The sequence below is a fragment of the Triturus cristatus genome, chromosome 4_1 (genome assembly GCF_964204655.1).
Source record: "Triturus cristatus chromosome 4_1, aTriCri1.1, whole genome shotgun sequence".
NCBI classification, from domain to species: domain Eukaryota; kingdom Metazoa; phylum Chordata; class Amphibia; order Caudata; family Salamandridae; genus Triturus; species Triturus cristatus.
Window position 1 is genome coordinate 248,375,296 of NC_140585.1, and position 24,411 is coordinate 248,399,706.

The window sequence follows — 24,411 nt, forward strand, 5'->3', positions numbered from 1 at the left end:
TGGGTCCTCAACTGGCCAAAAATGTCCTGGTCTTCAGTGACTGGGAAGATGGGCAACCCTGCCTGAAAAACCTCATGCTTTTTCACTGCAAACCAGGCCTTTACTTTTGTCACCGAAGGATTGAATTTATTAACTATTGATCTGTAAAGTGGGGATCATCCCTTCTTATATTGTGTGTTTTATCTTTGCTCACCAGCACTACCTGACTGCCTTGGGTGGTATTGTGGCCATCCCATTGATCCTGTCCAAAGGGCTGTGCCTGACACATGATCCACTGACTCAAAGCCACCTCATCAGCACCATCTTCTTTGTCTCTGGAATCTGTACCCTGCTTCAAGTCGTTTTCGGAGTCAGGTAAGTGAAGCTTTGAACCGTCTGAATTAAGATGTTTGTTTTTCTCTAGACTGCCAAAATATAGCCCATTCCATTGATAGTCTAAACCCTCTCAATTATACCCATTCTTTAAAATGGGACCTTCTCCTGGATGGATCCCAATCATTGATGTCATCCTTTTGAAAACATTCTAATTCTAGTTTGAGCAGATCCACAGACACTTTAGCCTTTGTGAAAAAAGGCACGCAAAGACAAGTTTGTTTACATAGGCTCCAGAACAGCCCATTGTGCTTCACTTGGCATGTTTAACTGAATGTTAAAGAGATTGTTTGAGTGGAAAAGAATGGGTGACTGGGTGTTTTTTTGACAGGCAGAATAAAGGAGTATGCTTGGGATTCTAAACTGTTTGCATAGTTATGGATCCAGAGTATTGAATCTTTAAAATGGTGCAACTAAATTTATCAAAGCACAAATATTGACGGCCAAAATATCAGCAAGTTAGGGAAGTATAAGTAAGTACAGGTTAAATATACTTCACTCTAAATATATGTACTTATACAATATACATCTTCAAGGCATTTGTATGTGGAGTTAAAAGTAGTAATACATACTTACGCATTTAAATTTACCTTCTCAATATTTTGATTGTTAATATTTTTACCATCATATTATGATAGCACGATATCAAAACTCAATATTCTGACATGTAGTTGTTTACATGTAGAAATGGTGAGCCATTTCACTGTAAAGATGAGTAACTAAAATGAGAGGCCCTGATGGCTCACTAACCAGGGCCGTACTGGCCCTGGAAGGACCTGACCACAGTAGTGGCCCTCTGTCGAGTTTGGTATGTGACTGGTTCGTGTGTGCTGCGTGATTGACTCCCAGCATCCAAATGCAGTCTCTTTCGTCTCTTGGTCTTAGGTTCTTCTGATATTCTTGCAGGGGACATTCTTTGTGTATCTATCCTTCTGAAGGCTTCAAGTGTCCTGACTGGCTTCTAAAATCTCAGCCCATGCTGAAGGAAAGATTCCGAGATGCAGGCGCACGTCAATTCATATCCATTTCCTCAGTAACCAGCCATCTGGCCTAGCATAAACCAACATGTGGAAAGTCTAATGTAACTAGGGGCTTTTACTGTGGGTCGGTCTCCAGAGGTGTCTAGCGGATCACAGGCCATACCTGGATTTCTCTCAATCTCCTTCTCAGAGAAAGCCTACAGGTTATTCTACATAGTTGGATGTTAAAGTCTGGGCTTTTTGGATGAGTTTAGGTGCGCACATGTAGGGTTCATTGATATCAACTAAGTTGTTCATGACTGAGATACAAAAAGCCCAAAGCATAATGCTATTTGCTTATGAAAATCTAGTTTACCTTTGCGAATAGCATTTTTTTTTTACAAAGGCAAAATCTCTTTTGGAATTCTCAAAAGTTTGTTTTTTCAATTTAAAAAAGATTTCAACAGAAAAAGATGGTGTGTGAGTAAATCTGCTCAAAATGTGTGACTATCGCAAATTTCTAGGCGAGATCTGGAAATTTGAAAGAATGGTAAGCTTACATCTATCCATGGTTGGAAACCTCCAGGTGAAGATTTACGTATTTTTCCGAGAACTGGGTCTAGACCTCATATTTTCCTTGATGAAAGCCAGTCACTGGTCACTTACTCATTGTGAATAAACAATAGAAGGAGTAATTCCCTGAGGAAATCAGTGTTGAAATCCGCTAGGTACCATGGAGGTCAAAAAAGAAAAAAGGAAAGATTATTCCTTTTTTATAAAAAGCCCCCTCACTCACCAACCTAGTTGGTGACATGCTTCATAACCGAATGTTACTCGGTTTGCTTCAACACCTGTTTACAGTGGAGCTGTTTTTTTTTTTACAAAAGTTCAAGTGAGTGAAAAAGTGGGTTAAAATTGTCTTTATTGTACTCCCTAATTTTTTTATGTGGAGCAATAAGACAAGATAAAAAAATCAGTGAGTAATACCCTAGGAGGCTTCAATGGCCTGTGGTATCTATAGTGAGAGTGATGGTCTACATGTTTCAACCTGTGGGTAGTAGTACTAGGTTTTCTTCAGGACCAAGTGAGTTGACCCGAGCGGTATGCACAAACTAAGGTGCACCTCAACTCTGAGTCAATTGTGAACCATAATGTGTACTCACGTATGGCAGCCTCTTTTCCTTTCTAGAGAGGAACAATTGCGGGCATATTGCAGCTTAATCTGAAAAACAAATGAACAATCACACAAAGAACAAGTTAATACTGTATGACGGTATGGGCAGTTTCTACAAGTGTGGTACTAGCATTCTAACACCGTGTGAAATGCAAAGTCATGCACACGTCTCACAGCTAAGACAGATAAGTGCATAGCCGTGTCCGCGTGCTCGCGGATAATTCAAAGTGGAAGCCAAAAATGCAACCACCCTATACAGACCCACAGAAACAGTCAAACGTGGGTGTCATAAATGCTCAACCGAATAGGTGATCATGTGCTGGAAAGTGGAAAAAATTCGTGGAAAACAGCACCAATTGTGCAGGCAAAGAAACTATTGAGACTATAGTTACAACCAGGACATAACCACGAGAACGAGGAATAAAACGAGAATTAGAAAAGAGGGCAATGCTCACTATGGACTTGTTACAGCCTCATGTCATGGAGACCATGGGGAGGGCTGCTGGCTGTAGTCACACTCTGTGGGTAAAAATGCCGACAACGTTAATGGCCAACACTAATAGTAAAACAAATTGAGCGTTTCCCGCTCGCAGCTGTTACTATGCCAAACCATGCCACCCGCAGATCCGCCTACAATACAGCCCTGCACTGAATCCCGATGATCCGGCAGTCGGCGTCTCTGCTCTCTTATTAACCAGGAACTGCAGTTGAGTTCCGTGTCATGTGAATAGTGACCTACTCATTGTGCCATTGGACATAAGCTGCACCTCACTAATGAGTCTGAAAAGCAATTAAACTGGGGTGAAGATGCCCTTGTTCCTCTCTGGAGTGCACCTCTCCGGGTCGCTCAGTCTGGACTCTCCTAGTGGAACAGGACCAAGTCTGATTTGCCTATGTCTAGTGTCATGGAATTATGGGCAAAGCTTGAAGGACAGAAATGAGGCCAGTGGATGGGATTAATTCAAGCCTTCCCCTCATCAGTTTTTAGTTTTTCTTAGAAAGATACCCTAAGTGTGACTGACATGCCCCGAAGTATGTCAACAGGTTCAAGTTGCTCCACACTGGTGAGGTCCATCTGGTTTGGTGTTGCATGTGTTCCAATTTAGCAGGACGTGACCTGGCAGTTCGGGCTGGACCAAGGTTGATTTCCACGTGGTTGCTCACTGCCTGAAGTGGCACAGTAAGCAAAAAAAGATGGTCTGGAATGTGGCCAAGTATTCCAATAATCTCTTCTCACTGTATCCCTATGAGACCTCAATCATATATTTCTCCTAAATTCTTTGGTTGCTTGTTGTTCTAAAGTATTCTCACGTATCAAGCCCATTGTTTCTGGATCCAGGGGCCCGAGTTTAAACTTATTTGGTTTGTTGGCCCTGCGAAACCCCTTTTCTGTCGGAATGGAAAGGGAAATCTTTTTATCGTGTTTGTTTTCATCTGAGTTTCATCTCACTGTCTGGTGATCTGCTGATAAACTTTCTTCTGAATGTCGGGCAATAATAGCATTTAAAATATGGCGTCTAGCCTATCTCCCACCAGTCAGCAACAGGGGATCCCAAAGACCAGGTCAGCAGTGGCAGGATCAGAGAATGAGGCTCCCCATAAAGAAGAGGATTGATTTTAAAGCTCTTTGTATTGCCTGCAGGGCCTACACAACTTCGGACCTTAAACACCGGTTCTCCTGGTATATCCCTCAAAGAAATCTTTGTTCATCTTCAGCCAACTAGGTCAAAGTTCCAAGACATCGGCTCGAGAGATGGGGTGGTAGGAGCTTTGTCTCCTTCGCTTCCAAACTACCCTCTCACCTGAAGATCGCATCTGAGAGAATAGCATTTAGAAAATTGCTCAGAACATGGCTTTTCACTCAGTAAGATGGCCTATGCATGTATTCAGTTCATCTTTCAGCCGTCAATACCTGTTAATTCCTCTGTTCAGTGTGGGTAGCGCCTAGACGCCTCAGGGCAACAGTATGCACGTTATAAATATAAAATAAAATCAGAGGTGATCTTTCTCTTCCCCTGCAGGGGCAGAGGTGGTCACAGCAGAGTCTGGGAAGGTGGCACAAATTCACGTCAGACAGTTTGGCAGATGAAGAAAAGCCAGTGAAGATGTGTTTAGAGTGGCACAATATTTGCACAATTGGCGACTAATCTCGTATCCAGAAAATCACTAATCAACACTCTTCTGACCAAGCACCCTATCATGGCGTAGAGTGCAACCAGTCTGCGAGAGGGATGTGAAGAACTGCCAATTAGTGCAACATAAAAGTAATAACACTATCTTGCACTTTTTGGTGCACCTCTAGAAAGGGTTGCCACCCTTCTCCGAAAAACATACTTGCCATTGGTTTCTGTTTAGCTATTCCGGAAGGGGCAAGAGCTGGTATGAAATCCTCAAAATTATTTTTTCAAAATGATAAAAATCCCTCTGATTGCTTCAATAATATTTAGGAAATAATTTAGACGTCTATCAAATATCTCTCACTCAATTTTTGTACGTGTTTGCTGTATTAAGATTTATAAATCGTAGGGTAAAACATACCGGGTTTCACTGAATTTCACAATTTTCATACTGGGCTTGCCCTAAAAATACTGTCCTGACATTTACAATGCAGCCCGACAGTCACGTGCATACCTATGTATTCTCTGTGTAGAATTACTTAATCCCATCGATCCTTTAAAATTATTTGCTAAGGGTTTATATAAAAGATATACTTACTTAAGACAAGCCTAGGCAAGCCTGTCGTTTGTACGACACTCCCACGGGAGTGGTCAGGCATCTCTCAATGACCACACTCAGCTCACCGCCACGTGCTGGTCCTTTCAGCGGCTCTCTCCAGTATTTGCTGGCGACGGAAGCCGAGATGGGACAAAGAGTAAGCTGGACAAAGAGCTGCGTTGTGCTGTCAGATCCCTGCGGCCCTGTAAGCAATGCTAAGCCGTTCCACGTTGAGGCTTGGTGCTGCGCCAGAGTGTCTGCTGCACAATGGTTCTTTCAGTCGGGTGACCAGACGTCCTGGATTGGGCCGGAAAGACCTGTTCTTTTCGATACAGTCGACTTTTATTTCAAATTAATGCATGTCAAGGTTTCTGAGAAAGATCGGATGAGAGCGCCCTTTAATTACCGGACAAGTGCGTGGTCACGTGTCCACCGGCCCTTGTCTCACTCCAGGGGTAGAAGTTGAACTCTTATAAGACTCGCATGCCGTGTCTCCCCCCCCCCCCCCCCCTCCCTCCCCCCGCCTCATGCACGCAGCACAGCAGGTTTCAGGGTTTTTTGCCTTCTGGTACCTGTAATCTTCTTTTATCATTATAATTACAAGACCACGAGCTCCAGAATGTAAACGAAGTGGACTATGCTTTTCATGTGTGATATTAGACAACTTGAATGCTTCGCTCTTTCTTGTATTATCCACTCTTTTTTTAAATAGAAGTCCACGGCATCTGAAATGCTGTTCTTTTGTATATGTAGTCTTTTTTATAGGTTTGTCGGATGTGACCTTAGTGTAGACCTTAGTCTGTGTTGGTGTGAGTGCTGTATTGTAGGCCTTCAGTGCTGTCAACTGTTAGTCCGACCTCTGTGTCTGTGGCCGTCCCTTGTTTTTTGGGTCTCGCTGAGCCCAGCGCATGCGCTGGCTCGGAGAGACATTTTGTATGTGAGTTATAAAAGTGCTGTTGGCTGGCCTAGCGCTTGCGTGCACGTGAGCGTGCACGCGCGCAGCCGCCATGCGCTAGGCCAGCCAGCAGCACTCAGAGACGCCTTTAGCACGTCATCGCAATCACTTTCGCTTTCACAGCGATCGTGATCGCGATGACTTTCGTAGCATTGACCGCGTGCGCACACAACTCCCGCTTTTCCCCCTCCCCCACCACATATCGCGTCTCGCGGCCGCGCACGCGGCCAATGCTTGTTTTATTTCAAACTTAAAATGTAATACCAAGCACGGCGCCCGCTTCAGGGAGACCGCGCTCGGTTTATTTTATTATTTGCCTTCATCTGGGGTAGGAACATCTGAAGGTGTCGCTTTTTTAACTTGCCTAGCAGTATGGTCTGTACTGTGAATCCACCCCGCCTCGGGGAGAGGTGTGTCTGCTCTTACGAGTACTGCAGAGAGCCTGTGTTTCCCAATATCCAACTTGCATAGTTTTGTGATTCTCCCTCCTGCTTTTCCCTCTCACCCCCCACACTTCATGTCTCTCGACCTCACTCTTGCTCGTTCTTTGCTGTCCTAGCTTTCCTTTGTCATTATTTCCAGCTTTCTCTTCCTCCTCCTCCTCATCTTCCCTCTCTTGCTGTAAGGCAAGTCCGTGTAGTCAAAATAGGCGCCGGTGCCCACCAGCTGCAACCACCGGCACACATTAAGCGCCGACGCTTCCCTTGTAGCAGAGGGGGCTGAGTGCCTGAAACGGATGAGCAGGCCACACCGCTCACCTGAGCGTATTTTGTAGAGGGCTCCTCCATAGCGTACACACACTAGCTCCCCATTTGTGGGAGGTGGAGCTATGACCCTTGCCACGACTCAGACCGACAGGGGCCGCACAGTGACGAGGAACTTTCGGACAATCTTCCGGTCTCCCAGGGCTCCTGTGTGTTGTCACATGTCACTCCGCAGACCACTGACAATATTGCTTGATCGTGTGTATATCAACTGTTTGCTTTTCCTCTTCCGCGCAGGCTGTGAACTGCACAACCTCACCGGCTACGCAAGTATAAAAGACTCCATTTGCCGTCCCTGAACTGTAATGTTTAAGATTGACATTAATACAGACATTGCTCCTGTAGGGCGGGTCTTGGGCCTCCCGGCATATCTTATATGGTAGCTTGTTAATGTATGGGAATTTCATGCATAATGAGTGGGCAGCAGCCCGTCCTACAAGTGTCTGGCCAGAGATGGACTTAGCGGCACGCGATGGCTTCTTCCATTTCTTTAGTCAGTCTCTAGATTGCTATGAATAATAGTCTTTAAGTTGGGGCTCTTGCCTGTTGCAACATTGCTCTCATGGTATTTTTGATTGTAAGTTGTTATTTTGTTGTTTTTTTATGCCATCTTTTTTTGACTTGGGTAGGACTGTTGCAACATCGGCCTACACAGGGTAACGCACACTGGAGCTACCTCCACACACCAGCTGTTAGCCATTCTTGCCACTCGGCTGGATGGTTCAATTTATGTCTCTGGTACTCAAGGGATACGGCACCCGATAAGATAGGAACATGGAACGTGCGAGGCATACGTCGTTATCTTATATACTCATATTTAAAACGCCATTGCATACAAATAGCTCTCCTTCAGGAGACTCATCTAACCCAGGTAGAAACCACACGTCTTCATAGACACTAGCGGGGGCAATTGTATGCGACGAGCTACTCTGCATATGCAGGGGGGTCTTAGTGTGGGTCAGACCAGGCACCCAATTTGGCAAAATAGCCTCACTTTACGCGCCCAATACTGAACAGGCAGCTTTCTTAGATCGGGTATCACAAAAACTATCCGCATGGCACGACACTCCCATGATCTTAGGTGGAGACTATAACTGTGTGCTGGACGTCTCCTTAGACCGCTCCTTTCCTCCCTTACCTGGTACTGCTACACACACAGCTGCAAAAGCATTGGCGCACTGGCCATGCAGTGGCGTTTCTCTGATGTATGGCGACACAGAATCCCTCTAGACAGGGTGTATTCTTATTACTCTGGTGCCCACAGACTCCATGTTCACCTGGACCGCTTCATGGTGTCGACTGACCTCTTGCCCTGCATTCCCAACACTACCTACATGGGGCGCACACACTCTGACCACAATCCACACGTAATAGAGCTACAGTGGGAGATGGAGTTGCCACCAATTCCGATACGGCGCTTCCAACAGTATGTTCTCCTGGATGCGCCCTTCCGGGACTCACTGGCCACTACCGCGGCGCAATATTTCAAAGAGAATGCGGGCACTGCCACGTCACCTTTGGTGGAATGGGACGCCCTTAAGGTGGTTATTAGGTGGTTATTAGAGGGCATTGTTTGGGGATGCAGGCGGGCATGCGGGCGCAGCTGGAAAAGGAACTCACCATTTTAGAGAGGAGATTGGCCGCCAGCGATGGGGCAGATGTGGTTGGTGCCCAGGGACAGCTGGGCCACCTCCAGGAAGAACATGCGCAATTGCTAGAGTGGCTGCGATGTCTTAATTATGCTGCTCACTCGACGAGGACACATCATATGGGCGACAAGGCAGGCAAGCTGCTAACCTGGCTCATCCGACAGAATGAGACATCAACGCCCATAGTATCGGTGAGAAAGGCGAATGAGGAGATTGCGTACGCGCAGCGAGGTATTCATGATGCATTTGTGATGCATTATCGAGATTTATATAAATCGCGTGTACAAGCAACGCCCTTAGAGTTACAGATATACCTGGAAGACCTAGAACTGCCGCGACTCACAGGCGCCCAAAGTGAAGACTTAAACGTCCCTCTCCACCTTGAGGAACTTCGAGAAAGTATTTATTTCACTGTCCAATGGGAATTCGCCAGGGTCGGATGGGCTGCCGACTGAATTTTATAAGGCATATACGCATATCTTAGTGCCGAAGTTGTTAAAAGTGTACGAGACCGCACTTGACGAATCTACTCTCACTACCACGCAGAACGAGGCCCTATTGGTCTCTCTCCTCAAACCTGATAAAAGCCCCAAGCTTATGGGATCCTATGGCCCGCTTGCGCTCCTTAACTCGGACTATAAAATCTTTGCATCGCTCCTAGCCAGACGCCTTTCATCCCTAGTGAAATCATTGGTACACCCTGATCAGAACGGTTTTGTTCCTGCACGCTGCACTTCTCTTAATATATACGCAGGTTTTTTAGAGTGCAACAGTGCGCAACGCATAGATGGCCCCGATCAGGCTGCCTAGGATTGGACTTGGAGAAAGTCTTCAATTCCCTAGAATGGCCTTATTTGGTGTCTGTGCTAGGAAAATACGACCTAGGGGAACATTTTTTAAACATGGTTCGTTTATTATATCAACGACCCACTGTCCGAGTCCGTACTGGCAGGTTAGTCTCGGACTGCATTCGTGTGAAACGGGGACATTATCCCCACTATTGTTCTCCTTAGCCATGGAGCCTTTGGCCATGCTGCTCCGGAGGGATAGCAAGGAGTGGGGGATATGGTTGGGAGATGGGCTCCATACTGTTTCCCTGTATGCTGACGATTTGCTGTTATATCTCTGAGATGTCACTGCAATACTGGCATCTATTGCGGATATACTCACTACCTTTGAGGTAAATTCGGGGCTCCGGGTTAACTGGGTCAAATCAGGGATTTATTCATTTAATGCAGACACAGTTGAGGAAGATGTATTCCTCAATGGCGTGCCTCTCACGTGGTATCCCACCACATTCAGATATCTTGGTATCTTCATATATCGATCGCCCGATGACTTATTAGAGGGTAATTTGGTGAAGGCAATTTCGGCTATACGAGCTCAAATGCAATTTTGGAAAACACTTCCATTGAATGTAATGAGCCGTGTCACCCTGCTAAAAATGATCGTACTCTCCAAGCTGCTGTATTATTTCTCGGACCTTCCGCTTTATGTTCCACCCAAGACTTTCAGAGAACTGGAACGGCTATTCCGGGAGCTGATATGGAATAAGGGGAGACCGCGACTTGCTTTGTGGAAGCTGTACGCTCCCACTAGTTGGGGCGGGCTGGCTGTCCCTAACATGGAGTTGTATTACCTAGCTGCCTAGCTTCAATTGGCAACGAAATGGCTAGACGGCAAATGTCTGGAAGACACGGCGACTATGCACCCGCCCTGGACCCACTCTCAAATTTGTCATTTGTGCCATCCCGTCGCCAAACTCCCACGGCCACCACAATGACATTTAGGGTTAGCTCATAAGTGCTACAAAATAAGTTTATATCTTACCCGCACAACACTTCCATACGCCCCGATCTTGCCACTGATGGGAACACCAAGGGGTACACTAGGCACATCAGAGGCAGCTCTGGCGACCTGACATACGGCGGAACTAGACACTTTAGGCGATTTATACAGAGACGGTGCATTATTAACATTTGAAACACTGGTTGAAGACGCTGAGTTACCAGCGGGACAATTCCTCTTACATACTTCCATCTTGAAGGCATTAACGGCCGCCTGGGGGAATCTGACAACTGTGCCACCGACGCACCTCTTAATACAATACTTACATGTCATGGGAGCGAGATCACATGTAGTACACTGGCTGGTGGATGCACTACTTATGCATACATTGAAGCCGCTACAATGTCTCCGAGTAAGATGGGAGGTCGACAGAGGCCGGCCCTGGACAGATAAGGAATGGGACGTCATATTAGCGGGTGCCAAAAACATACCAAGGAACTCTAGGTTCAAACTTATACAAACGTATATCATACAGAGGGCATATCTCTCGCCTGAAATGATAAATAGATATTTCCATACTGCCTCCTCTGCGTGCCCACGCTGTCAACATCCTGACGCTGACCTACTTCATATGCTGTGGGCTTGCACATCCCTTCAACATTACTGGCAGGAGGTAGCCGCAGTTCTAGCTTTATGCACAGATACGTTGTTACCATTGTCATGGGAAGTCTGCATACTAGGACTTTATGCTAGGTTAAAAAAGAATAAGGTCTCCACGAGGTTCCGTGATTTAGCTCTAATCACGGCAAAACGCTTAATAACCAAGAAAAAAAATGCAAACCCTCCGGAGACACTCTGTTGGAGGCGTTCACTCACAATATGGGCACAGGCGGAAAGCACAGTGCTGCACAGAGAGGAGACAGCGGGGCTCCGCAAAGTTCCCATTGCACAAAGCTGGGACGCTTTACTCACTGCCTTGCAGGCAAGCCATGCACCGGTAGCAAATAACTTCCAAACTGCTGACTCAAGCTAGGCACACTAATTCCTCACTACTTAGTTTAGCACCGCAGGCGCACTTCGCCATACATGAAACAGCACACTATTACACCCCTGGACCTTTGTAGTTGATTATCCACGCTCCTTTTCATCTTCAGAAACTGAGGTCCTCTTTGCTCATTGAACACCACCACTCGTTATGCGCCCTGCTCCAGTCCTTGATTAGATATAATGTTCAAGTGGCTAAACACCGATGACACAACTTTGTACCCATTGATTTTGTTTGCAATTTTACAGATGGCAGATATGTTTCTTTTTATATATCATAAGTTTCAGTTTAGGTTGTGTATTTTAGAAAATATGTCTTATTGGTACTCTTCAGTGTCCACCACCTGCGTCCTACCTTCATGCCAAGCCTATCTTTCCCCTCGCAGTGAATTGATGAACAGGCCCGATAGGCAAGCTTCACACGTACATGATGTATAACAATAAGATCCTGCCATAACAGTCCAGTTCGACTGTGTAATACGTAAGTTGCAGACAATGATGACTGTAATTTTTATTACATGATGTAGCAAAAATGTGGGCAATGGCACGCAGAAACCCCAGAACACATACTCGCAAGATGTAAGAATTTGTAATTGAGAACAGCACACTGATGACATCTATACGCTGTTGTACTGGGCAAAGTTATTTTATGTATGTGATTTTTACATTTATGTTCTAAAACATTTGACTATTTTGTATAATATTGCGATGATAGTCATGTCAAAAAACAGAAAACACCAATAAAGATATTTAAACAAAAAAAATGAGGCCAAGGAAGTCCAGCTTGGTCGAGGGCAGGGAGGGGAGCAGGATTGGGAGCCCCAGAGGCGGAAGGGTTACCTGCCACCAATTGTTCTAAACGCTGAGAAATAGGTAAAAGGGCAGATGAGAGAACCTTTTCAAGCTTGGCATCTAATTTCTTATCAATAATATCTTCCATAGGTTCCTCATAGTAATACCCTTGATCATCAAGGTCCTCTCACGCAGCCACCTCCTCCTCGTAGACCTCGCAGCCTGACATGGCACAGAAAATATATAGAAACATATAAGGCTCAAATTTTCTCCCCAGGGGGAAGCTCAATTATTTCTGCCAACAAATTCTCTTGAACTTGGGCGTCAATCGGGAGCAAAAGCCAGGGCAGTGGAGTTACACGGATACTCAAAAAGCTCTAGGCGCTAGGACTAATGGCGTGGGAGAAACCCCTACCTGCCTGCGCAGAGAAGGGTTGCCAAAAATTAATTAATGCCCAGTAGAACTGGTACTGCGGGGGTTAAGCGTTTTCCAAGCGATGCCTGAAAAAATGCTGCCAGATAATTAAGCAATAGCAAAGGGGATGATAGACGGAGTGTTTGAGCAAATCAGATAATTAAAGGCCTGGTATCAGCTCCAACTGCCAGCTGCGATTACCCACGAACCAGCCCGGGGCGAGGCGTCTATCCGGCTTGCAGAGGGAGCTGCTCGCGCACACGTGTGCGTGCAGGCTCCCGGGACGCACGCAGGCCACCCGGTCGGGCCACAGCGTGTGCCTCGCTCCCTGTGGGGGGGGGGGGCAGACCCGTCCCGAGCGCAGAGCACGAGACGGGCAAAGCGCAAGCAGCGCAATTCGGAAGCAAATAAAGGGGGGAAATCGCCAAAACAAGGAGACAAAAGTACAGCGCAACACGCGCTGGGAAAGCTACGGACTTGAGGTGAGAACGCATGCGGAAACGCGGCGCAGCGTTAGATCGCTAAGCATATCAAATACAAACACATTCATAGATCTAACTCAGGACAACAATGCATATAAAGCAAACAAAGTCTAATAAACCCAATCAATGAGATAAAGCTGAATAGAGTTGTGAGGCACTTATCTTGACTGCGGAGCAGCAAAGAAAGAGGAAGCCAAGATGGTGCCTCATTATTTTGTAGTATGTAATGTGTGATTATTGGTTGTTACAGGTGGCGTGGTTCAAAGCCTCATGTGAAATTAAGTTTTTACTAAATGTTAGTTTTTTCATTGGTTGCTGTGAGTCAGTAAAGAAATTGAGACAGCGTAATCTGAAGCCTCCGGTCCTGCTATAGAATCTCCCCATGCCTAAAAAACACTAACGTGTGTGGACTTGTGCTGTGTCAATGGTGCTCCAATACCTTTGGGTCGAGTTCGCACGACACAAACATTTTTAGACTCAAATGTCAGCACCTGTTAAGTAAACACATTTGCGGTGCAAAATCAGCATCCAAGCGAAATTTCTCAGATTGTTGACTAAAATGTAAACATGCACAACATTTCTGAAAATGGGTTATCAACAAAAATGTTTGTGCATACACAGTGGTCAATAGATTGTACTTATTACATTTTTACTTTGTCACAATGAATGTCACTTAAAAAAAATCAATCACCAGTTCCTTTTATTTTGTTTCAAGAATGTACTTCAAGATGGTTGCTAACATGAAAGCAAATGCCACAGTTAAAATACCAGCAGATAAATTTATAAAAAAATAAAGGTAGGCAAACTACTGGCAGTTCGGTCTGGACTGTTCCCATGGGGCATAGGGTCAAGACTGATTTGCATATGGCTGGGTCCAAACTGGGGTGGCGTAGTGGGCAAAAGAACAATGTATTTAACTCAGATCTTTTGACTGGGGGAAAATGTTTGCATTGTCAGCATTCCGTCCATCATTTGTTTGCTGTAAAGCTACTGAAAGCTCCAGACAGATTTCTGGTTCAACTCAAGTTCCTCTCAGAAACCTACTTCCAAATTAATCAGCGCTTTCATGGGGGAGATGTGGCCTAGTGGCAAGAGTGATTCCAGCCTCATTCAACATCATATGACTCATCTATGTGCAGAAAACCTGTGTAAAGGACTCTGTTGTGAAGAGCCCTTGTACCAGCTTTCTGCTATGCAAGACTGTCAAAAATGTGGGTTCTGCCTGTCACCTTATATCCCATGAATTGAAACTAAAGCATTAACCTTTGATGAAGGCATACACTTCTACGAGCTGTATTGCACAATGTGAAACCTGAAAACCTGGACTCAATTCCACCTTCCCCGCTTTACCAAATTTTGTGGTCCTAAGCGAATACTTTATTTCACTGCACCTCTTTTTTTTCATTTTCACGTATGACATTACCTTGTAATAAGATACACTGTGCATGCTTCCATGAGCAAAAGCGTGAATCTGTTTAGAGAAGTTGATATTGAGCAGGTACAAGTTTCAGATTGATCTGCAAATAATTTATAGAGGTGTCCGTTGGACCACTAGCATCAGTGTCACCCAGCCAGGTTGCATCAGTGAGCCATCAACCCCTCACCATGGGAAAGAGATGACACAAGTCCTGCCTCATGACCCTATATAGGTGGGTGATCAAGTGACACCCCCAACACAAGTCAATTGTATGTCCAACGTATATGTGTTTTTTGGGGCAGCAGAGTATTCGGGCCAGGTCGCTCTGGCAATGTCAGCCAGTCCGGCATAACGTAAGTATTGCCCTTGCACTGGTGTAAAGTCCTCGCAAGGCTGCCTGTATGTAAAAAAGGACTCGGCAGGGTATAGGTCTCCCAAGCACTTACACTCCATCTGGTCCATCGTTTGCCGAGCCGCAGCTAATATCAATATGGGGAGTTCCCAGTAAAATGGGGCATGTTTCAATGTTGTTTCAACCTATTGTGGCCATATGTGTGCAGCGTGACGCACTATGTATCATTGAGGCTTGTCGACTCACAATCCCTCCATAGAAGCCTCAGGCAGGCGTTCAGTCATCACCATTCCTGCAAGTAAGCGCTTTTCCCACTTATCATCGGGCTCAAACCATCTGGCCATGTGTTGCAGCTGCACAGCATAATAATACAAATCTAGTCAGGCTACTTCAAGTCCTCCCACCTTATATCGCAGAGCCAGCACTCTACTATTTCTACTGGCCCTTAGCAACGAGGTAAGTGCTGATTGCAGTTGAGTAAAAAAAACTCTTAGGTATGGGACAAGGTAAGTTCTGCAACACATATAGACATCGGGGTAGCACCACCATCATACACACCGCATGTCTACCCATCGGTGATAGCAGTATAGTATTCCAGAAAGCTATCTATTTCCATAATGTGTCAGTCCTTGAAGTCATCCAACAGTCTCAAGTGCCTGGGGAGTGCCTCGCGCGGTGAAGTTATATCAAAAAGGGCATCATCCACATACAGCGAGATCACGTGGTTAGCGCCCCCCCCAATCTAATACCGGATTTATCCAATTCCCGTATCGCCTAAATCACTAAAGGTTCTATGGCTAAGGCAAATAATAGTGGGGACGGAGGACATCCCTGCCATGTTCCTCATCCCAATGGCCATGTTGCAGAGCGACTCTGCCTGACCCTAAAGTGGCCAGTGTGAATTTCCATTTTAGGGAGTTCTGAAAGGCAATTTCAGTGGTATTATGCACAGCCCATAAAAACAATATTCAAATCTTATTTGTGAGTAAAATTGGAATATGATCATTTTACTCATCCACTATTTGATGGTGGCGTCATGTCATTTGGCATCTCATTGGTGACTTCATGTGTGAGTACATGAGTAGTGCACTGGGGAAGTGTAGGAATCCGGCTCTATATAAGATATATCAAAATGAGATTTATTGTGCAAAAAGTCCAGGTATTCCTTCATGAGCGGATAGGGGCTTGTTCTAACAATCCGAAGTTGCTCTTCGATCACAATCCAGTTTTACTCACAAGGAAGATCCTGAATACTATTTTTATGGACCATGCCAAAACCCACTGGTATTGCCTTTCAGAACTCCCTGAAATGGAAATGGACACTGGCCACTTTGCCAAAATTAAGATGGCCACCTCTGAAAAGTCGTTTCCGCTTCAGGTTATGCCACCTTGGGGTGGTACTAACCTGGGGGTTGGGAACGCATACATGACTAGCTAATGTTATCGCTTGTTTAGGTGCCAGTGGTCTCTGGGCAAAGGGGGTCTGCTTCCTCTCCTGTGAGGGAAGCCAGACTTGATTTCCAAAGGCGGTACCTTCTTTGAATCTCCCCTGCCTTGGAATGCTAATAAGTAGGTCATCATGTGGGAGAGGATATGAACACATTCCTACTGAGCAGGCTTTGTTTCTGACCTCCCAAGAGCAAAGGCTATCACACTTGGGGGCCAGAAACTCGTCTCTGGTGGGAGGTTGGCAGAAACTAGTCAGCCAACATAACAGGTGCTGGTAGGTTTTCAGGGGGCACCTCTAAGCTGCCCTCTGGGTGCATGTATTAATACATACAACACTGGAACCAGTGTGGGTTCATTAATATCAGATGTTTTATACCAAACATCCCTATTTACAGTGAAGCCACCATGTATCAGGGTAACTCTTTTTCACCAGTGTCCAGTACATGTTTTAACGTGGCTTCACTGCTCACTTGCACTGCCAGCGATGGACCTGACCAGCACAGGGGTATATCTGCTCAGGCAGATATGTCATCACAGATAATATAAGACACCCTTCCTTAAGGCTATAAGGCTTGCTATAGAGGTGACTTATAAATATTACAAGCTGTTGTAGGCAACATGGCACACAGGCGTGAGTGTCATGTCGTGCTTTCACTTTGGTCTGCACCAAAACACACAGCCTACAGTGGCAGTCTTGCATGTGTTTGGTGAGGGGTGTCCTAGGGTGGAACACTTTGGGCTTCAGCCCTTAGAGACCCTCTTTAGTACTTCAGGTCCTAGGTACCAAGGGTACCATTTACTAGGGACTTACAGAGAGTGCTAAAGGTATTGACAAATGGGGGGAACAATTGTACAGTTTTGGGAAAGAGATCTGGCACTGGGGACCTGGTTATCAGGGACCCAGTGCACCTCCAGTCGAAATCACATCAAATACCAGGCAAAAAGTAGGGGTGACCATGGCAAAAAGGGGCACACTCCTACAGGAATTTACAGTTGTGTTGTTCACCAAAACTGGAAAAGTTCATATTTTTTATGATTTTGCATTTAACCCTAACATCCCTTCAACATTTGCATTTTGTAGAGAAATATGATATTGCTCAAATAACTAAGGAACTCTTTAGAGTAAATGTGTTACATGCAATATATATTTTAAGTCCTTTTGACCTTTTAGTCAGTGAAATAAATATGATAAAATATACATGATCTGGTATTGCATTGAGTACATTTGTCAGAAATACTAACATGCAAATACACAATTGATCTGTAGCCATGGAAACAAAACACATAGGGCCTGATTATGAGTTACTCTTTAGAGACCGGCTCATGCATAAACCCATGTTTATGCACTGGTCGGAATTATGACCTAAAAGGTATTTAATGCATGCAATAATTATCGGATGTGTTAAATACCTAAAGCTTCGCTAAATTTTGGCAGCTCAAACCTGCTGAAATTTAACAGCGTAAATGTGTACAGTATTTACTGTCTCATGCCGATTTTGGTGTTTTAAATACCAGCATTTGCATGTTATTCCCCAATAATTCATAATAAATACTATTCATCGCACTCGATACATAATTAACCCCAGGGTATTGTTATTTTACCAGATGCGACAAATAGCACCTTTACTTGTAGCAAGCCCTTTAGTGAAGACCGATTGGTTCTTAGGAGTTGGGTGATTCATGACCATGGACTTGCTTTGTCAACAACACTCTTTCATCCACTAATGCAGATGGCCTGGACCAATAACTCTTCACCTTAATGTTTTTCAGACTCCCAATCCTGCAGGGTGGCACCTTTGCCTTCTTGACTCCCACCCTTGCCATGCTCTCCCTGCCGAAGTGGCAATGCCCGGCGTGGACGCAAAATGCTAGCCTGGTAAATGCCACATCACCGGAGTTTATTGAAGAGTGGCAGTCGAGAATACGAGAGGTAATATTTTTCATGGTTCTTTAGTCTGTATTGTTTTTGGTGAACCTGTGAAATTAATTAGGGAATTAATGTTGGCAAAACTATGCTGTAGGCTCACCTGACAAACCACCTCTGCATATGAAGCACGATCATTCGAAGTCAAAAAATCCACACTCCCTAGGACTAAGTACTCTATTTCAGCATTATCTGAACAGTGGTGCAAGCAAACATTAAATATACTCAGCTACAATAGAGACACTCAAGCTCATTAGCAATGTAGGAGATTGCTCGTCCCTTTCTAACACCTCAAGAAAGGGGTTAGAGAAGGTCTGCCGCCATCCTTTAAGTCTCAAGATGTGGTTTTGAGCTGTGGAGATACTGGACAGAAACTGCAGCTCATGCCTAGACGTGTAGGCAGAGTTCACACATGTGCACCCAACTTGCCCAACAAAAGCTGTCTTTGCGCCATTTACCTTATAGTCCACAGATGACACCAGTTACCCCCATGCAACTGATGTCAACCACCCTAAAACACAAACACACAGTTTTAGCCGAAACTTCACATAACCAAATGCTCCTTTGCTAGCTACTGGTCCGAAGACGGACTGAGAAGCTGACAACCTAACCTGCCCCCAAAAACGAATGAACCTGGCAAAGGGCTATTACTTTTTTTAGGCGTTGCATTTGGCACTCAAAGTTGGTTTTGCAAGCCCTTCTAAACGTTGAACATTTAACACGTTGTCTGTTCTTAGTTTTTGCTACTTTTAGTAGGTCTTTGCGTTTTATCATTCTCTGTTTAATGTATAATAGATTGCTTAAAAACTTACCATGGTGATACCGCCAGCTCCTTGAGGACAAATAGGAGAGTAGGTTAAAATTTAAAAAATAAAAGAGAAGATAAGTGACAAAACAAAAACTTTAGGAAAGAATTTATAAGAAAAAATAAATTGTTGGAGTGAAAATTATAAAAACTGTTGCAAACAATAGAATAAGGATTGGAAAACAATAACATAAGTGAAGTGCATATTTATTATTTGGCAAGTTGATGGGGATGGGGATGGGTGAGTGCATGAATGTGACAATGCATCCATGGCTGGATGGATGAGTCCGTGCACGGATAGATTAGTGAGTGATTGAGAATGTATTGAAAACAGAATAGTGAGTTCATGCAAAATGGCTGAATAACTAACTGCGTGGATGAATGGCTAAATACATGGGTGAATACATGAATGGATGCAAGGGTGGATCAATAGATGCCGATGCGTTCCACCATTCTTAAAACTGAAGCCTCAGACAAGAGTAGTGATAATGCTATTACAAGCTTGGTCATAATATATTTTCCTAGATATTTTCTTTACTGACAACTTAAAAACAGACTTGGGTTCAGATGTACGAAGCCTTTTTGCGGTCACAAATGTCCTAATTCGCAGAATCGAGCCATTTGCAACCACACATAGACTTTTTTTGATGTACCAAATTCAAATTCCGATTTGGTAACACATTATCAAATCGCAGTTTGGGTTTGCTACCAGATACTGTTTCAGTATTTTGAAGGGGCGGTATTTGGGCATCCCTTACAAATACTGAATTGGAATGGAATGTATTGTTTTGACACTGAATTCTGGTAGCAAAATATTGATCTTTTACCATCTTCTTTTAGGAGATGGTAAACCATTCGCTAACTGAAAGGGATCGCCAAGGGACCCCTTCCTCTTTTTGAGCATTTAAAAACATATCTTTTAAAAGAAGGCAGAAGGCAGTGGTACAATGGACCACTGCCTACTTTAAAAAAATGAAAACGAATTATTTTTTGTTTAAACACATCCCATATTCCTTTAAGGCATGGGTTGTATTTGAAGGAAACAAAATGCTTTATTTAATAGCAATTACATACCTGGTGGTCTGCTGACTTCAGGAAGCCACACTCCCTGTGATGGCAGCGATTCCTAGTGTGTTCCAGTTTGCGATCTACCACATTAATATTCATGAGGACGTGCGACCCACTAGCTATCAGTAATTTGCGAATTGACCTATTAGTAGGTTAGTTCACATATTAGCACTCTAGTCGCAAAAATACTGGTCGCAGTTGCAATTGTTTTTTTGCGACTAGAGATTAGTACATCTGACCCACAGTTTCATATATCAAATTGAGATCAAACCACAAAGCTGCAAAATAGGCTAAATTAAACCAAACATATATAGATTTGGGGCTAGGATGAAGAAAATTTCAAACAGAAGATGGTTTATAAAATCTTACTGATGTATCAAATGACTGGTTGAAGTATAGAGTTGAAAATCTAAAAGGGCAGAGCACAAAAAAGTACGAGATATAGGCAACTAGTTAATGATGCAAACAGTTGCCATGCATGCTATAAAGACAATGAATATGGATTGGAGAAATCACAGACAAGGCATTCAATCAAAGGTGGATAAGAGACAGGCACTGGGGCTTGGCAACCAACAGAACAGGAGCTCACAGACGTGTGGTTGGGAAACGTGTAGTAAGTGGAAAGTGAAATGCAAGGTGGCTGTTTTGAGCGCTCTATTCGTATCAAATGAGAGTTAAGGGCCACCTTGCGTTCAATGACTATTTGGTTGTGGCTTAGCTCACAGAAGACTAGATGGAAGATTTCAGAGGTTTACATTCATGTGAGCAGAATAGGCATGTGCCATCTCCCCCATTGCTTCCAATAGACAAATGAATAAACTCATGATATGTAGTTTCCGTCTACTTGAAAATGAACTTGTACTGAGACAAGTTGATCTTGTGTAAAAGTACCTCTACCATTCATCGACTTAAGGCAAAAATAAATCTGACTCCTCCATTCCACCTTCACCACTCGTTGGGACCTGGCCAAGTGCTTGCCCTTACAGGGTGTTCTCATCTCTAACAGGCACTGTGCACATTGGTCACCTCGTACAAGGGTGTGCTCCACTCTAAGTCACCTTAGAAATGTGAAGCGATCATGGGTATGACCAAGGTGCAGAGAATGAATCCGGATCCACGAACAGAGAGGAAAGACTGGTACAGTACAACAGTGGCCATTTTAGATGAGGGGATTTTCCTCACATAGCAGGGCTTCATTGATCTGGGATTGGTTAGTAGCGGGGTAGGTTAGTAGCCTGCCTCATGTAGCCAAGTCGAGGGAAAGGCATGGCAAATCTCTTAATCGATATGGCATTGAGATGCTGGATTTAATGTGTTTTTAAGACAACCAATAGTCAGTTATGCACCCACTTCCCTATTGGTGGAGTTATCAAATGAACTCTGCTATGGAGTCTGGGTTACTAGCACTTGCTGACCTACACAGGGCAGGACGACTTCTCACCCTAACGGAACTGGAGGATAAATCTGGGTTGCCATCCACTCAGTTCCTGACTTGTTCAACACTATCCCATAATATCAGGTGCCGCTGGGCACCCTATGCCACAGAGCCGGTGACACATGAGGTTTTCACTTGATATACATAACTGAATAGGACCCTAAATCACTACTTGATATGACTAAATCTCCTTAGATGCAGAACAAAACCAAATGGGAAACTTACCTGGGTGTGGAACTCTTGACCAAAGAATGGGATAGGACGGTACATTATGTTAAAAGAATCTATAGGAATGTAAGATTCAATAACACTCAGTTTAAATACCGCCACATAACTTACATGTCCTCTAGGAGGAAAACCTCATTGGGTCTTCGCTAGAGGTGGTCTTTGTGATGCTGATTATTAACTCATGGTTTGGCCTTGATTAAAATTAAGTTACATTAGAGAGGGATCACTGAGTTAACTTGAAGGGGTGGCTGCATACACTTGAGGCCTGTCTGATGGGCTTAATGGCCAAACTGAGGAACCGTCTTGCTGGCAATGCGTTTCTGAATTTGGCCACAATGTTGGCTATGTGCTGCATTGCTATGTAATGGAGATATGGATCCTCTGCTAATAATCATAGATGCCACTCTCACTTGAGTAGGTGAGCTAACTCCAAAATGTTGGCTCTCTGAGTCGAGGAAATTAAGAATGTCCGCATTATACCGGTATCCCACTTGTGGAATTAAATCCTATGGAGTTTTGAGAACCTAGATGATATTGATCCCACTACCCTTGATTAGATGTTGACTAGTTTTTTGTTATGTCATGTCATCCCATGTCATGTTATGAAGATTGGTAAAGCACACTATCACCCGGAAGGGTATCCTGGTGCTGAGCAGGCATGAGTCTACCCACACCTAAGGCCTAGTTGGACTACTCAAAAAGCCAGATCGTCAGCTTCTTGTTGAATTCAAGAAGTAAGAAGGATGCTCTTGTGTGTAGCAGCAGGTCATTCTACACTTTAGGAGCAATGTAGGAGGAGGCTCACTGCCGGATCCTGTTTTTCGTATGCGTGGGATTTGTGCAAGTCGTAGTCTGAATGAGCCGAGGTGTCAGGAAGATTTGTGGATGCGATTGTTGAGGTATGTTGGGCCAGTATTATGTAGTGCCTTGCAAGTGTGGGTGAGGAGTTTAAATGGTGCTCATTTTTGAATGTTGAGCTAGTGGAGTTCCTTTTGGTGTGGTGTTATGTGAGTGTGGCGTGGGAGGTTGAGAGTGATTCTGGTAGCTGAGTTCTGAATGGTCTGCAGCCTTCTGGTGAGTTTTTTTGTTGATCCGGGTATAAAGGGTGTACCATTAGTCCAGCTTGCTTGTGAACAGGGCATGCGTGATGGGTTTCCAGGTGCTTATTGGGAGCCATTTGAAAATCTTCATACGGATCTTCAGAGTATGGAAGCATGAGGCAGTAATGGCATTGGCTTGTGCTGTCATGTTAAATTTGCTGTTGATGATGATCTCGAGGTTATTGGCGTTGTTGTTAGAGGTGGGTGTTGGATCTTGCTCTGTTGGCCACAGGATGATGTGCTCTTCTTAAAGACGACAATTTCGGTCTTTTCAGTGCTCAGCGATGAGGGCAGTTTCCATGCTGTGGTTGGGTCTGAAACCAGACTGATTGGTGTTGAGGAGTTGGTGGTCAATGAGGTATTTGGTGAGGTGGGTAGTAGGGAAATCGGCCTGTAGATGGTGAGCATTAAAGGGTCCATAGAGAGTTTCTTCAGCAATGGGAGGACAATTGCATGTTTTCAAGCATCCGGGAAGGTCGCTGAAGATGGGGAGACATTCATGTTGGGTTGCAGCATAGAGGTGATGGGTCTCAATCCTCTGGAGAAAGCGTAGTGGAGGCAGGGTTCCAACGGGGACACTTAGTGGATAGAATTGAAGCTGGTGGCAGTTTCTTCTGCGGAGATGATTGGCCATGTGGTTAGTATTAGTTCTTTGGGAAAATCGAGAGGTGTTTGGAGAGGTCTGTTGCACCCTCTTGTTGGTTGAGGTTGCTGTACAGGTCGATGCCTGTCACTAGCATGCTAACTGCGTTATTGTTACCCCCTCAGACACTTTGTTTATTTATATTGAGTCTACATATGCAACTATAAATTGGTTATTTGTTAACATTGCTTAAGATCCATAGTTGAGATCCACCATATTCCCAAGGCCATGATAGAATGCATTACTACCTGAGACAGCTGATCAGTCTGTTTGCTGATTTATTGTCAACACGTTACTGTGTAAACTTCCTTACATTTTATCTGCAGTTTTGTGATGCATAATGTAATAATAACAACAAAAGTCAATAAACAGATTTAAAAAAAATGATTGAAGTAGAGGTTGAAAGTGAATACAATTTATAGAAGTGAGAGGTGGCTATAGTTTGCGAGGCTTATTGGCAATCAGGATTACAAGAGCATACGTATAGAAAGGAGAAGCAAAGATAAAAAGGTGATACTTATTAAGTACGTGAAGAGTGTGAAGTGCATGTTAGGATTGGTTAGGTACATAAGCAGAACTCAATGGCATATGGTTTGGGTACAGTAACAACAGGTGCTCCAGCTAAGGAATGAGTTAACAAAAAGGGCAGAGACTTCAAGTTTAGATTTAGAGTTACACAGAGTACAAGGGATTTCAGGCGTCAAAAGGAAAGGACTGAAGTGGACCCTGTTTGGGTACTGAGAGCATAAGTGTGTTCACATTGTTTTGGTTTGTAATTTGAATGTTCTTGTTCCCTTTACAACCTCCTTTTTCTCATATTCCACTTATACCACTGTCTCTTCCTCTAACTGCTCCAATTAAATCTTTTCCTTTCCTAAAAT

General features: G+C 44.3%; 1 protein-coding gene across 1 annotated transcript in view; it reads left to right on the forward strand.

The window, feature by feature from the left end:
• The window catches only part of LOC146854203 (solute carrier family 23 member 1-like), a 411,177-nt gene that overhangs the window by 293,083 nt on the left and 93,683 nt on the right, over positions 1 to 24,411 (forward strand). Inside the window, exons 3-4 of the mRNA XM_085651985.1 lie at positions 197 to 354; positions 18,098 to 18,257. Of these exons, the coding sequence (XP_085508111.1) occupies positions 197 to 354; positions 18,098 to 18,257 (318 nt within the window). The remainder of the gene's footprint in view (positions 1 to 196; positions 355 to 18,097; positions 18,258 to 24,411) is intronic.